This window comes from Camelus ferus, chromosome 13 (assembly GCF_009834535.1).
Source record: "Camelus ferus isolate YT-003-E chromosome 13, BCGSAC_Cfer_1.0, whole genome shotgun sequence".
Lineage (NCBI taxonomy): Eukaryota > Metazoa > Chordata > Mammalia > Artiodactyla > Camelidae > Camelus > Camelus ferus.
The window spans coordinates 35705964-35723096 of record NC_045708.1 but is presented as its reverse complement, the minus strand read 5'-3'; the positions used below and the strand labels follow the sequence as shown (position 1 = coordinate 35723096).

The 17133-nt window shown below is 33.8% G+C and overlaps 1 protein-coding gene across 1 annotated transcript in view; it reads left to right on the top strand.

Annotated features, from left to right (window-relative positions):
* The window catches only part of AGBL4 (ATP/GTP binding protein like 4), a 1086468-nt gene that overhangs the window by 156286 nt on the left and 913049 nt on the right, over window positions 1–17133 (top strand). Inside the window, exon 3 of the mRNA XM_032494231.1 lies at window positions 4732–4856. Coding sequence (XP_032350122.1) covers window positions 4732–4856 — 125 coding nt within the window. The remainder of the gene's footprint in view (window positions 1–4731; window positions 4857–17133) is intronic.

Sequence of the window (17133 nt, the reverse complement as noted above, 5' to 3'; positions counted from 1 at the left end):
ACCTGCTGTGAAAACCACAGAGCAAAGAGGAGGACCCGCTCAACAAACAAGGCAGGCTCTGGTCACCACAACACCAACCACACCCCAAATCAAGGGGATAATAGCCAGCATGCACAGAGGAAAGACACTGAGATCACCCATACTGAAAACAGCCTTTGCAACAAAATTATTGTATCTGCATGGTCTACAAAGGAGTGCTTCCACTTAAAAAGAGAAAAGCCCTTCAGGATCACAGTAAATACCTGTTACTCCTAAATTCATACAGTCAGAGAAATATAAGTAAAATGAAGAAGCAGCAGAACCACTCCCAATTAAAAGAACAAAAGAAGTCCTCTTAGAGAACAAACAATGAAATAGACCTTGACCATCTACTAGATCATGATTTCAAGGGGTATTGAAAAGATTGAAGGAAATAAGAGAGAATATCAATAGAAATGAAAAATACTATATAACAGAAATAGAAACTATAAAGAGGAATCAATTAAAATCAGAAGACTCAATGGCTGATATAAAAGCCGAGCTAAAGGCAGTCAATAGCAGACTAAATACTTCAGAAGAATGAATAAGTGATTTAGAAGACAGAATAATGGAAATCACCCAATGAGAACAATAGACAGAAATGCAAATGAAAGCCATTGAAAATATAAGGGACCAATGGGAAAACATAAAGTGTGCCAACCTATGCATAATAGGGGTCCCAGAAGGAGAAGAAAGATAAAAGAGGATTAAAAAGGTTTTTGAAGAAATTATGACTGAGAACTTACCAAACCTGAAGAAGAAAACAGATATCCAAGTACAGGAAGCACAGAGGGTCCCACAGAAGATGAACCCAAACAGACCTACACCGAGACATATTATACTTAAGATGCCCAAAGTTAAAGATAAAGAAAAGATTCTAAAGGCAGCAAGAGAAAAACAAAGAGTTAGCTATAAGGGAATACCTATAAGGCTTTCAGCTGATTCCTCTACATAAACACTACTGGCCAGAAGGGAGTGGCAAGATATATTCAAAGTCTTAAATGAGAAAAAATCTGGAACAGAGGATATTCTACCCAGCAAGACTATCCTTTAGAATAGAAGGAGAGAGAAAGAATTTCTCAGAGAAGCAAAAGCTAAAAGAATTCAGCAATACTAAACCTATCCTAAGAGAAAAGCCAGAAGTTCTTTTCTAAATAGAAAAGAATCAAGAAGCTGTATAAAAAAGTAAACCATAATTGGAAATGCAGGATCTACACTGAGCTGCAAGAGAATAAATATGACAATGTAAAAGAGGAAATCAAAATCATAGAAGGTGGGAGAGGGGAACAAGAAAATGTAAATTTTCTTTTTGTTCTTCTTAGGATGTGTTTGAGCCTATAAGACTACCATTCTAAAGCAAACAGATATGCTAATGGGTTAACATACTTGAAAAATAGGGTAACCACAAATAAAGAGCATATAATATAGTCACAAAAAACCCAAAAAGAAACTGTGCTAACACAAAAGAAAATTATCAAGCCACAAAAGGAACAACAAAAAAGAGGAAAGGAACAAAGAAATACCAAGTCAACTGGAAAACAAAGTTTAAACTGGCAATAAACACATATCTATCAATAATTACCATAAATGTAAAGGGGCAAAATGCTCCAATCAAAAGACATAGAATGGCAGCTTGGATAATAGAACAAGAGCATACATTATGCTGCATACAAGAGACTCACTTTAGGGTAAAAGACACAAATAGATTGAAAGTGAGAGGTTAGAAAAATATTTCATGCAAAAAGAAATGACAAAAAATAGGGATAGCAATACTCATATCAGACAAAATAGACTTTAAAACAAAGGCCATAAAGAAAGATAAAGACACTATATAATGATAAAAGGAACAATACAAGAAGAGGATATTACACTCATGAACATATATGCACCCAATATAGGAGCACCTAAATATATAAAACAAATACTAACAGACATAAAGGGAGAAATTGATGAGGATACAATAATAGTAGATTTTTACACTCCAATAACATCATTGGACAGATCTTCCAGACTGAAAAATCTATAAGGAAAGGGAGATACTAAATGATGCAATAGAATTGTTGGACTTTATTGTTATTTTTAGACCATTACATCCCCCCAAAACAGAATTTACATTCTTTTCAAGTGTATGTGGAATATTGTCTAGGGTGGACTACATTCTCAGACACAAAAGAAGCCTCCACAAATTTAAGAAACAGAAATTATTTAAAGCACCGTTTCTGACCACAATGCCATGAAACTAGAAATCAACCACAGAGGGAAAAAATGAGGAAAAAAATAAAAAAGACTGCGTGGAACAACATGCTACTAAACGAATGGGTCAATGATGGAATCAAAAAAGAAATTTAAAAAATACCTTGAGACAAATGGCAATGAAAACACAACCACACAAAACCTATGGGATGCAGCTAAAGCAGTCCTAAGAGCAAAATTCATAGTGATACAGGCCTTCCTCAAAGACAGGAACAATCTCAAGTAAACAACCTAATCTACCACCTAAAAGAATTAGAAAAAGAAGAACAAACAAAAGTTAATCAGCAGAGAGAAAGAAAGAGTAAAGATGAGGTAGGAAATAAATAAAATAGAGATTAACTAATAGGAAAAATCAATCAAACCAAGAGCTGTTATTTTTAAAGAGTAAACAAAATTGACAAACCTCAGACCAGGCCCACCAAAAAGAAAAGAGAGAGGACACCCATAAACAAAATAAAGAGTGAAAATGGAGTAATTACAACCATATATATATGGTATATTCTTGCCTCCTTTGTCAAAGATTAATTGACCATAAATCTGTGGGTTTATTTCTGGCCTTTCTATTCTGTTCCATAGATCCATATGTCTGTTTTTGTGCCAGTACCACACTGTTTTGATTGCTAAGCTCTGTAGTATTGTCTGAAGTCTGGGAGGGTTATTCCTCAAGGTTTGTTCTTTTTCTTTAATATTGCCTTGGCAATTCTGGGTCTTTTGTGATTTCATGTAAATTTTAGGATTATTTGTTCTAGTTCTGTAAAAAAAATGTCCCTGAGTAATTTGATAGGGATCACATTAAATCTGTAGATTGCTTTGGGTAGTATGGCCATTTTAACATTATTAATTCTCCCAATCCAAGAATATGGAATATCTTTCCATTTCTTTAAGTCATCTTTAATTTCCTCATTCAGTGTTTTGTAGTTCTCTGTGTAGAAGTCTTTCACCTCTTTGGTCAGATTTATTCCTAAGTATATATATATTTTTTGGTTGTGATTTTAAGAGATTGTTTCTTTACTTTCCTTTTCTGACATTTTGTTGTTAGTGTAAAGAAATGCAACTGTTTTTTATATGTTAATCTTGTATCCTGCTACCTTGCTGAATTCTTTTATCAGTTCTAGTAGTTTTTTTGTGGAACTTTTAAGGTTTTCTATGTATAGTATCATGTCATCTGCATATAGTGACAATTTTACCTCTTCTTTTCCAATATGGATCCCTTTTATTTCCTTTTCTTGCCTGATTGCTGTGGCTAGGACTTCCAAGACTATGTTGAATAGAAGTGATGAGAGTGGGCATCCTTGTCTTGTTCCCGATTTTAGTGGGAAGGTTTTCAGTTTTTCACTGTTGAGTAGTATGCTGGCTGTAAGTTTGTCATAAATAGCTTTTATTATGTTGAGCTATGTTCCCTCTATACCTACTTTGGTAAGGGTTCTTACCGTAAATCGGTGTTGAATTTTATCAAATGCTTTTTCTGCATCTATTGAGATGATCGTGTGATTTTTGTCCTTTCTTTTGTGGATGTGGTGTAGCAAATTGATTAAAGTTTAATTCTGAGTGTTCTTTTGGAGAAAGATATACTACAGCATATTTTAAAGAAAGATATTGCCATGCTCTTCAAGTGCAATACAATGCTGACTTCTCAATTAATTGCTTTACATAGTCATATTTATTCTTCTTTTGTTTTTGATTATCTGTTTGGGAATTCATCAAACTCTTTGCTTTGATTTTTTTTTATCCCACCTCACTGATAACATTTTGTGCAATTCACAACCCACTAGAATATCAGGCAGAGAGAGGAGAGACAAAGAATGGGAGTCACACCTAAGTTTATACATTTTTCATATAGCTTCTGTTGGTGGAGGAAATGGACATTAATTTTATGGTTGGTTGTCAATTTACCATTATTATTCTTATGCAGCAACTACTCTAATTTTTGTTTAAACCTTGTTCTACTTTATATTTTCTTTAATGTCTTCTGATAGAATTTTGGAAATATACCAAACATAGTACAAACTGCATAGCCCTGTTGTGAGAATTAAACAAGATCAAATATGTTAGAGGTAATTTCTGTAGCATAAAGCTTAATACAAAATTCACAAGGTATTATTATCATGTTTGTTTTCCTAACTAGGAACTTAAGTTTGGTTATGATTCTTACTTGGTTTATGGAGGCTTGTCACATGCTCTATACAGCATTCCCATTCTGTCAAAGACACTTGTAGCACAAACAGATCTTTTGGATCATAAAGACAGGAAGAGTTGCTTGCACCATGGCCTAGATTAGTTGAAAGTCTCCTCTTATCCTGGGCTGCATTCAGAGTTGGCAGCCTTATAGGCTATGAATGTTGAACCTAAAAGAACTGAATGATGACAAATGTCACTGCCAGAGCTCAGAATATTTAAATGTATGTCCTATTTAGTTACATGAATGTCTATTAAAACCCAGTTCTCAATTTTCATTAACAGGTAACCTTGGACGGGTGGACCAGGTCTCTGAATTTGAATATGATTTGTTCATTAGGCCGGATACTTGTAATCCACGCTTCAGAGTCTGGTTCAACTTTACTGTTGAAAATGTGAAAGAATCACAGGTGAGGAAAATAGTGGATACCTTCAGTGTGGTCTTGGTAAGAAGATTATGCTTATGTTTTATTTTAGAAATATCCTAATAATGGTCATATTAGGAATATATTCTTATATATCTGTGACAGTGATACTGTTTTATTTCAAGAGTTATAGGGTAATAACTATAATATGCTGACTTTTGTTATCTGGTATTTATTAAAAATACAAATAGATTATCTAAGAACACAAAGTGTTCTTTACTGATTGAAGCAGTAGTGTGATGTGTGAGGCTTACTTGGAGGACACCATAAGGAACCCCTGAAAGTGACTTGTTATTATGTTTATTATGGAGAGCTGTTCTGTGTATTATTTCTTCTTTATGAGACTGGTGAGGGACATTTCTCACAGGACTCAGTTTCAAAAAAAGCTGTTTCTTCTGCTATATAACAAGGTCTTTATATCTTAAAAACAATATGATTCTTGTAACTCATCCTACTTTTCCCTTTGCTTTGGCCACTGCAAAGCTCATAGCCGATTTTATAGCCCTATGTAATGATTCTGGAAAACTTTTTTGGCTTGTGTTTCTGTGTACTAAGTTTTCTGTTATTCTGATAGTATTAATCTTTAACCATAATTTCTTTATCTACATTTTCTAACATAACAGTGTATGTTTTTATGATCCTGTTCAAATCTGTTTTGAATGAAAAGTATTGATGAAAATGGAAAGAACTAAGATATATGCTTTGAATAAACATTAATAAAAATCTAATCCCAAAAAATAAGTTATCATTCTCTGATTTTGAGAGAGCTGATTTTGGAAGACTCTATGCAAACTTTGTACACATAGTGATAAAATTCTTTAAAGCAGTTGAAACCATAGCCCTATAATCTAACATCTGCCTTCTCCCTTCAGGGTCATCTTTTTCTAGTGTATTTGGGAGAAAGTGAGAAGTTTAATTTCCCCTCTCAAGTCAATCTGGCCTACTTGCTCTTTCACCTGGTTGCTTGTTTCTCTCCATTTTGCTGTACTGTAACTTGAGTCATGTGTTAGGCAGGCAGTGGTCAGTGTCTGGAATTTAGGGATCCTGGTTCTTCCTTGACACATGCTGTTCCTGGCATGCTGACTTCCGCAGAAGAGGGGTTCAGGAACACCCACTTCACTTTACTGCTAATTCTCTTAATTCTCTACGACACCACTGACACAGGACTGAGTGTAGTTTAGAGCCAACTAGAAGGAATTAAATATATGGGAGAACTCTGAACATTGTCAGCTAAATATGATTTATCTCAACAGTTTGGGACAAGTGAGAAAAGGAAAGTTAAACCCCACACAGATTGTTGCCCAAGGACAAACTTTAGTTCCTTGCTTTGCTTCTTGGTTTTCCTTACTCTCCCATGAGAGAATTCCTTTTTCAATTTTTCATAGTAAGATTAGTATTATTTCTCCCTTCCAACTACTTTAAGGAAACCTACACTTTACCTACAGGGCTTCACCTGACCCTAGGATTTTCCCTCTTGTTCCACCAAGACAGTAATCCTCAAAGTGCTTTTTCCAAAGACTGTATCATGGAGTCTTGAGAGTATAGCTCACAGCAAAAGGCTTTAGCCAAACGTACAAGATTTAGTCTTGGTACTCCAAGTTTGGATTCCCTATGAAGATCTCTCTGCAACCTCTCATTCTTCTGTTGGTTTTCTTGTCTCATGTCAGTAATTTACAGTTGCCATATACACACACCACTGAAAAACAAACTAATTCCCAGGCAGTATAGTCAATTCATATGAAGGAAGGGCAACATATTTTTGAAAAGCAGTATGATCTGCCAGGATTTCTAAATTCACAACGGAGATTATACTCCTTTCCTCTGAATACACAGCATATGCATGTCTTTCTGCTTGTCTAGTGCATACAGGAATCCACTAACTCCTACGAAATGAAATCAATTATTTTTCAAACAACAGAGTCATCTGTTCTCATTATATCCTTTGCTAAGTAGAGATTTAGCAAAAGCTCTGAAATTATAGTGTTTTTAAAAACTGGGCCACATTAAATTCCTAGCCTAGTTTTTCTTTCACTTAGTCTCTCTTTAAAGAGTATCCTTATAGAGTTCCTATGGTCACGATGAGGGGCTGGGGAGTGGGACGGCTAGAGTGTCAGCAAAATGTGTTTCTTAAGTTATATAACCTGAGATAGTCTTTTGGACAAGTTGCTCATACATTTCCGTTTCTTGTTCTTTGTTCTTCTAGTTTGCTTAAAGGTATATTCTTTTTGTTATTTAAAATGTGTCTTCCAGAGTGTTATAATTTTCACATTACATGTTAAAGTCATACGGTCTCTTTTGCAGTATTGTCTATCATTCAAGCAAGTAACAAGAATATGTTCCAAGGGATTTTCTAATAAGACAGTCGGTGCTGTTTTATGGATGCTTATTTTTAAAGTTGCAGTAACCAATACTTGCTTGGTCTGTCCGAGTTCTGTCTTCCTATCTGGTCCTACTCTACCTTGTTACAATTAGAAATCATGAACATGTTTATCTGGTTTCCTGGAGCCTGATGCTTTATCAGCTTCCTCCTGTGGCCCATTGCTTCGTCAACTGTAATCATATTATATAGTTATGGAAATCTGTCTCAAGAAGGCATAAAGATCTGCTGGAAAGATACAATACATATCTCTAGCTCACAGGATATTTGTTTTCATGGTTGTCTACATGACAGAGAATGGTTTTACTATGAAGTTTGACTTATGAGGTCTGTTTTTATAACGTCTCTTCCTATAATCTTTTCCCATCTCTCCAATTTCCGTTAAAATGAGACCTGCATGAATGTAATCTAGTCAGGAACCTTATTTAGGGTTTGGTACTAGCGGGCAAGAGAAATATTAATCATCAAAGGCTGACACTATTAAATGAATGTTAAAAATCGAAGCATCAAATATGCTGTATAAACAGGTCTAGCTTCTGGGTTATCTTCCTTGATGTTTTTAGGAAGTGATAAAAGCTTGGAACATATGGTGCTGTACTCCAGGACTGATATATTAACACCCCCCCCAAAGTAGTTGCTAAATAGTACATTTGTAAGAATCTATGAAATCTAAACAACCTGGTATCTTTAATGAAAATTCATTTTCTCTCTGAAAAACCTATATTAAACATTCTTATGTGGAAATTTATTATTGATGTAGCAGAACATTCGTGTGATATGAAAGCAAATCTTTCTATTTAAATACTTAGGATAAAACTTAAGCCAATAAGAAGAAATAAAATGATATGCCTGGACTATTTAAATTAAACTCTGTTTTCCTTCCTTTGCATTCTATCTCTTTGAATTTATTTTTCTTCTTTCTGATTGTAAAAGTAACCAATGCTCAATGTAGCAAATTTGGAAAGTATAAATAATTATTAGAGGCAGAGAAAAAACAGACACACACACCCCCAGCTACCCCCTCTGCCACATAACACCCATAATCTTACTGCCTCGAAGCAAATACTGTTGACTTTTTGGTGTATTTACTTTTAGGCTATTTTATTTTTGGAGCATAATTACATTTGCACTGTATGTACATATTTATGTCTTACTTGTAAGGAAACTAAACAGTATCACAAGCAATTTTTTGTCATTATAAACCTCATAAACATGGCTGTACAATAACTAAGTGTTGTTGGACCATTTCTTTACTCTTGAGCATAAAGATTATTTCCATTATCTGTCATTATAAATAACACTGTAGTGAACATCTTTATATATGAAATGTTACCCACATTTCATTTTACTTCCTTAGGATAAATTCCTGTGAGGGAAGTTGATATTTTTAGAACTCTTAATACATATTTTTAAATTGCTGCCACACAGTTTATACTATTTTTCTGTCTTATCAGCAGTCAGTGAGATGCTTTTTCATAAATTTCTTGTTTGGATTTGTTTAATGAACTCAGAAGTTCATACATTTAGAATAAATTTCTTCTTTTTTCTCACTTTGAAACATCACACAAATAAATGGGATATAATGCAAAGTTTCAGGCCTCTAATCATAAAGGAATTAATTGCATTCCAGTAACAAAGTGAGACAACAAAACAGACATATTTATTATTTCGACTCTCTCAATTCATCAATTCTGTTTTGTCCAGTTGTGCCAACTGAATGTCCTTTGAGGTATGTAAAGGGAGATTTTTAGAAAAGTGTTTCTTTAACAATGAAGTCTTTCTTACATTGTTATAAGCAGTAATATAGCTTAAACATACGCACACACATTTTTATATATGACATGTCTCAACTGGACTTTCAAATTCCAAGAGTTTGCTCCTGCTTTAGTCTCTATCCTGGAAATTTCAGACTAAGTGAAACTTCATCCTGGCTATGGCCAAAATCAATAGTCAACAGAAGCAGCATTTCAGATACGTGAAAGATCACAGACAATAGATTCAAATAGATTAGCGTTTATATTCTGAGTCATAATTGTGAGCTGTTTTACCATTCATCAGTTAAATTAATCTCGTGGTACCTCAGTTTTCCATCTGCAAAATGAGGATAATTATACTACTTCATGTGAGTGTTGTGAAAATTAAATGATAAAATGCATGTAAAGAGCCTGTCATGGTGTTTGGTAGATAGATAATAGAGACTCACTACTTGATGGCTATTGTTTTTATTAAAACACCTCAATAGTAGAAATAAACAGCAAGAGGAAAAACTACCACAACAAATATTACTAGATAACTACTACTGTTTTCTGTTCTGCTCTTTCTCCTTCTCTTTCTCCTTTTTCTGTTTGTTTTTCCCTAATCTTCTTTCTTTTTCTTTCAAATCTACTATTGCAAATTATCATCATCATACTACCATAAACATAAAGCAAATTATAATAGTTAGAATCTGGACTCTATGTTAGACATACCTGAATTTCAGGCTCAGCTTGGCCAATTGCTTCCTATCTCTGTGATAAAAGTCTCCTAACTGGCTCTCTCTTTCTGTCCTAGGCCTAACCTGTCTTTAATGTCTACTCTTAACAAGGAAATGGGAGTAATTTTACAATATAGGTCATCTCATATGATTACTCTGTTAAACTCTAATATTTTTGTATATCAGAGTAAAAGACAATGTCTCTAAAATGTCCCACCAGATACTATAAAATCTTTACTCCATCCCACCCACCCTACCCTACCACTGTAATATGCACTTCTTTGACCACATTTTCTACTACTTTCTGCCTTGCCCACACAGCTGTGGCTTCTTTGCTATACCTCAAACAAGCCAGGTATGGCCCACCTTAGGGCATTGGCTTAGGGCAATGACTAGCTGTACTTGCAGGAATGTCCTTCTACCAGATATTTGTATAACAGATTTCCTTACTTCCTTTTACTTTGCTCAGATGTCACTCAATGAGGCCAATCTTAGGGACTATTCATTTTGTCCTCCTCCACACATCCCTCTTATTCTGTTCTACTTTTTCTTTTAGAAACTATCAATTTATAACGTACTATTTAATTAGTTAATTTATTGTGTCCATTTTTTGTCCTTGCTTTGCCCTTAATGATATACCTAGAATGTAAACCTTGCAAGTGCAAGCATCTTTTTTTCTCTCTTAATTGTATATTCCAAGTGCCCACAACAGAGGGGTGGTCATTAGGTAACTGCTGAATAAATAGCATATCCTCCATAATTCTTTCAATCTACTTTGATGTCTTTTAATAAAGTTTTATAATTTTTTTCTTAAAGGTCTTTACACCCTACACATCCTTGTTAGATTTACACTTAGGCATCTTAGTTTTTTTGTTTGTTTTCATGGTACATTGAATTTTTTTCTAATTATATTTTCTAATTTAGTATTGCTAATAAAAAGGAACATTACTAAATTATACACTTTGATCTTATATCTAGGAACATTTCTCAGTTATTTATTATTTTTAAAAGTTTGCATATAGATTCTCTTTTTTCTTTTAGACAGCCATATCATTTGTAAATAATTACATGTAGGTTGTCAAATACTGCATGATTCAACTTACATGAGGTATCCACAACAGTCAGATTCATAGAATCAAGGACTGGAATGATTGCAAGGGGCTGGGAAGAGGGGAAATGAGGACTTACTAATCAACAGGTATTGAGTTTGAATAAGCAAGATCTGCTGTACAACATTGTGCCTATAGTAAACTTAAAAATCAAGAGGGTAGATATCATGTTAAATTTTCTTACCACAATATAATTAAAAAATTAAAAACAAAGAGTGGGATGATGAGAATTGGAGATATCTAATGCAGGCAGTATTTCTTTTGAAGAAGTTTGCTTCAAAGGGGAGCAAAGTTATGGAAAGGTAGCTCATGGAGCAAGCAGGGTTGAGAAAAAGTTTTGATTAAGTGGAAGAAATGGCTTATTTATATCCTGATTGGAATGATCTAATATAGAGCAAAGAACTGATGATGCAGGAGAGAAAAAGGATAATTTCTGGAGTGTTGTTCCTGAGTATTAAAAAGAGACAATTCATAAGATTGGCTTTAAATAGGAACACAGATATTTCTTGCATAGTAACAAGTGGGAGGGAAGATAGAGTCAGAGCAGATGCTAGTGAATGAATAGATAGTGGAAGTTATCTATGGAGGCTTACTTCTTATTCTGTCAGTATGCAGTTCTCTCATTGAAATAGTAAGCAAGATCATCAGCTGAGATTGATAGGGTAAAGGGTTTTGGAAACCATTACAAGGTATAAAATATGGTCATCAAGGAGAGTGGAAGAGTAAGTGAACTAAGGTAGAATGATATGATTTGTTAACAGTAGTAAAGGTAACATTGAGATATACAGTTAGGAATTTAAAGTTGCAGAAAACAATCTGGGTGTTTGTTTTTCATCTATCCTGTTTAGCTACAAGGCTGCAGATGCTGAATAGGGAGAAAGTTTGATTTAAGCATGGTTGTGTTTTTAATTTTTTTGAGGAAATATTATTTTATTTTATTGTTATATTTTTCCATTTAAAATCAACTTGTTGAGATATAAGTTTCATACAATCAAATTAAAACATAACACGATCAAAATATAAAACATTTCCATCACTCGACAAAGTTCCCATACACTACCTTGGAATTGATCCTTTCCCCAAATGTTTTACATTCTCACCAGCAATATGTGAGAATTCCTACTTAAAAAAAAAAAATATTCCATTTCTCTCCTCATTTACTTTCTCCATTAAATACTTGACTGTATTTATAATATATTTGAATACATTTTAATAGCTATATAAAGACCTCTGAGAATTCTATTATCTTTGTCATTCTGGGACATATTTCTATTCATTCATTTTTTTTCTAGTTACAGGTCACAGTTTTCTTCTTTGTGTATCTAATTTGTTTTTTAATTGGAGCCAGACGTTGTAATTGTTACATTGTTGAGTGTTTAGATTTTGTTTTCCTTCTTTAAAAATTGTTGAGTTTTTTATTCTGGCAGGAAGTTAAGTTACTTATAGAACACTGATCCTTTTGAGGCTTATTTAAAGTTTTGTTAGTGCAGGCCTAATGCAGTAATGGTTGTTTGGTCTCACTGGGTCCAGACACAACCTTTCTGGAGTATCTGCTGAGCCCTCCAAATGTTCAAAGGGATCTTTTAAATTTGTCTGGTTACAATTAGAACATCTCCTATTTCTGTGTCTTGAGAGCCAGAGTGGCCATGGGAGTTATCTCACTTGTTTCCGTTCTCTTAGGGATCCTAGCTTTGTGATGCTTATGGTTCAATGTCTGAAAACATCTATTTCAAATATTTTATTCAGTTGTTTAGTTGTTTATGTAATAGGGCAGATATGGAGCTAGTTATTCCATTGTGAAAATCAAGGCTTACTTTTAAGTATTGATAAGGCAGGTCTAGAGAATGGGCCTCCAGACAGAAATCCTTAGTGATCGGAGGCCTTACCTCATTTGTTTCCCCCGACTCTGTCTCAGGTATCAGTCGCGAGTTGCCTGCTATCTATTATCTAAAAAACAGCTGTTTTGTTTGTGTGTGTGTGTGTATCATTCTAGTTATTTGTGGTTGGAGGGTAAATTCAGTACCAGACAGTTCATTATGACTGGAAACAGACCATGGCTGTGGTTTTTGTTGTTGTTGTTTGTTTGTTTGTGTTTGTTTTAGCAATACAGACCACAAAATAAGAAAGGATGAGAGAGTCCAGGATACATGCAAGAAAGCTTGACGAAGAGAGAGTACAGTAAGGGGATGAGGAGTAATGAAAAAGTGAAGGGTAATAAAAACATGATAGAACAGTGCATTGAAGGTAGAATGGCCATATCGTCCAAACTCAGTCAATTTTGAGAGTGAAAGATGCTCTACTAATTACAGCTGGACAGTAGACATAAACCAGAACTTTTCTAGGCAGGGACTTTTATTTACTCTTGTCAGAGATTCTGATGGAGTCAGTAGTTAGTGTCCGACAATGAGTAAGCTGCAAAGAGGAGAGGTTATCATCAGAAAGCAGGATGAGTGTAAGAAAATAGAAGGAATTACAATTATTGTAACTATTAGAAATATCAAGGTGTAGAGTATTACTATGGGAAGATAAGATAGTGGACAGGAGGAACTCAAAGGAGCCAGAGTGTGGGAAAGATTGTCTCTGTATATGTTGGAGAAATGTCATTGAGGCCTAAACAACAATCATTGAAAAATTAGAAGGAATGACAGAGAGTTCAGAGATGACACAGATAATGAGAGATACTGGAGGGAAAATATGATAAAATGAGATTCAAAGCTATGTTTACGGTAGTTAAAGCTCAATATTATAAAGATGTCAGTTCTCCCAGAATCACCCTTTAATACAAATGCAATCGATACCCTCTCATATTTTTTTTCAGAGAACTTGACAAGGTATTTCTAAAATTCATGTAGAAAAGCGAAGGGCCAAAAATAGCCCAGCCAAACTTGAAGAAGAATAATGAGAGGATATATACTTATTTTATGGAAACCTGTATTTCAGCTAACAGGTTTTATTTATAGCAATAGTGACTGAAATAGAATGATATTGTCATAAGAATAGACAAATAGTGTAAATGAATAGACTAGAACTCAGAAACGAGGCTGTTTATATAAGGGAACTTGATATATGACAGAGGTTGCATTACAAAATAGTAGGAGTAGTAGAGCCTATTCAGTCAGCAAAGTTGTATAGCAAACAATACCCTTATCGTGTTATTTTTAAAATCCTTATAGATGGATTAAAGATTTAAATATGAAAACAAAAATGTGAACTATGAAAATAAGTATAAAATAAATATTTGATTGGCTTTGGGAGTAGGGTTGAATTTCTTATTCAAGGTGCAGAAAAGCAAAATCATAAAGAAATAGACTGATAATTTTGAGTTTGTAAAAATAAAGTCTATGTGACAAAAGACCTAAAGTTGGAAGATAGGCACTATTTTAGGAAAATAAATTTTTGCAATATATTACAGTTATAAGATTGGTATCCAAAATACATACAGAGCTTTTACTAGAATAAAAAAATAAAAGAAAACTAAATAAGTCAAGGATATGAGTAGGCAACTCAATGGAAAACTAAGTAATAATGCAAATAGAGCTATTCTCACAGAGTTTGGGTTGGGGACAAGAAATTTTCTTAGCAGTAAGGAAAAGAAAGAAGAGAGAAAACTTTCTTAAGTACACTGGCATGTAAAATACACCTCTTCTGATTGTCCTGATCATATTAGAATGTAGTGAGGAAAAGTATGAGCTTGGTGCCACAGTCTTCATTCTGTTACTTGCCAGCTTTGTGTCCTTGGACCAGTTACATAACCCTGTTAGGCTCCAGTTATTCATCTGAATTTGAATTTAGTTTAATACAACCTGCCTTGAGATATTGTTTTGAAGATTGGTAATAGATGTTTATAAAACACCTAAACAGTGTCTGCAACATGGGTACATATTTTTATTAGTCGTTTAAGTAAACTTATTGATTGAAATTCGTGGTATATTTACTTTAGGGTGCTTTTTATAAAATGCATCATAAGTTAGCTGTATTTCTGATTCATGGAGTCAGAAGTTCCTTGTTTAAGGAAATATTCAGAAGGTAGGCACTCAATATATAGAAAATACGTAAAGCTTAAGGAACTTGCATGTCAGCTATATTATTTCAGTTTTAGTGTACATACTTCCAACGTGAATACATTTTCATTCTTTCAAGTTGGTTTCTATTATTTTTACCTGAAATCTTTTACAGAGAAAAATTTGAGTTCTGACAATTGGTAGTAAGTCTAAAAACTATACCTGAAATTATTTCTTTGCATATTTATAATCATGATATATATATCCAATGCATTTGTGTGTTTATAATGTTAGTGTATTTTTTCATTATATCAGTTATATTAGATACTATTATAATTTAAAATGATAGCATTCAAGTATAAGCTTAGTTGGCATTACACTTTGTAGTATTTATTACATAGAGATTTTACTACTGTAATAGTCATAAATGATTTTTGTATTGTTACGCCCAACAGACATACTATACCCAATTATCTTAATTTATTTTGCATTTCATATTATTGACAGTTTACTGTTGGAAATTCTGTTACCTTGGCTTATTTCTTCTGATTCTCATTCATAGGTTTTTCATCTACAAGCTCCTTAAACATTGATGCATTATTCCCTCTCATATCATCACATCTTACATCTTACGTCTCTTTTCCTATATTCCCAATACTATCTATACTTGAAAATCTCTCCTGATGTTAAAACTCCTAGTTTTAACTGCCTTTTGGATATCACCGCTGAATGGCTTGTGGGTATCCCAAAATCATCATTGACAAAACTCTATTTTACCCTCTCTATCCACTTCTACTACGTACTCTATATCCAGTGAACGTTACTACTATCTATGCAGTCATTCCAACTAGAAAAATAGGAGTTATATTTCACCTTATGGATCCAGATCTAAAAATAGTAATCATGATAATTATCATGATATTAATATAACCACAACTTATTGATCACTTATGCTGTGCCAGTACCGTACTAAATGTTTATATGCAATCTTCCCAACTCTAAAAGGTTGGTATTATTGTTATTATTATCTTCATTTTATAGATGATAAAATAAAGTTTGCCCCTTGATTTTAGCACCTTTAAAATAATTTCCTAAATTTATCTATGTCTTTCTATCTCTGCTACAATTATTCACATTTAGTCTGCTATCTTATGTTGCCTGGATTATTATGACAGTTGTCTTCTAACATGTAGCTTTGTCCAGTCTTGTGCTATTTAAGTCCATCCTTCACATTGGAGCTGGAATATTCTATCTACATTGCAAATTTGACCTTGTCACTCCACTGCCAAACCTCTTAACCAGCTTCCTATTGCCTTTATAGTAAAGTCCAAGCTTCTTAGCTTGGCATTTGGTACTCTTCATGATCTGGCTCCTATCTAGTCTGCCTTGCCATTAACATTTACTGATCTTCTTGCAGTTTCCTGCAGAGACCATGTTGTTTCACACCTCCCTGCATTTTGCTATCTCTTTCCTGTAATGGCCTTCCAATATCTCCTTATTTGGATTAAGCACAAGCTTTGGAATCAGACTGCCAGGGTTTGTGCTCTACTTTAACTATTTACTGTGTGACCTTGGGTAAGATATTTTATGTTAGTTGCCCATCTAACTGATATAATTTATACAAAGCTGTTGAAGTATTTTCTGACAGATAGAAAGCCCTCTGTATTTTTCTTATCTTTAATATTCAACGAATATTTATTGTGTATGATATGCCAGACACTTTTCTGGGTACTCAGGTGTCAGCAACAAATAAGATAGAAAAGTCCTTCTGTTCTGGGGAAGCTTCTGTTCTGTTATGAGAAGGCAATAAATATGATCAAGTAAACAAATAAGATATTTTTAGAAAGTAGCAAACACTACCATAGTTTGTTTATCCACTGAGGGAGTTTTGCAGATGTATCCAGTTTTTGGCAGTTATGAATTAAGCTGCTATAAATATTCTTATACTTTTTTGTGTTTGTGAATATAAGTTTTTATTTCACTTGGGTAAATACTTGGGAGCAGGATTGCTTAGTCATATGGTAAATGTACGTTTAACTTTATAAGTAACTGATAAACTGTCAAAGGGTTTGTATCAATTTGTAAGGTATGAGAGTCCTAGTTATGCATATCCTTGCCAGCACTCAATATTGTCAATATTTTGTAATCCTAGCCTTTCTAGTAAATGTGCAATTGTGTATCATTGTAACTTTAATTTGACTTTGAAAATCTTTTCATGTGCTTATTTGCTTTCTGTATGTATTCTTTGATAAGGCAGCTCTTCAAATTTTTTTTAGTGCTTAACATTAGGTTGTTTGTTTTA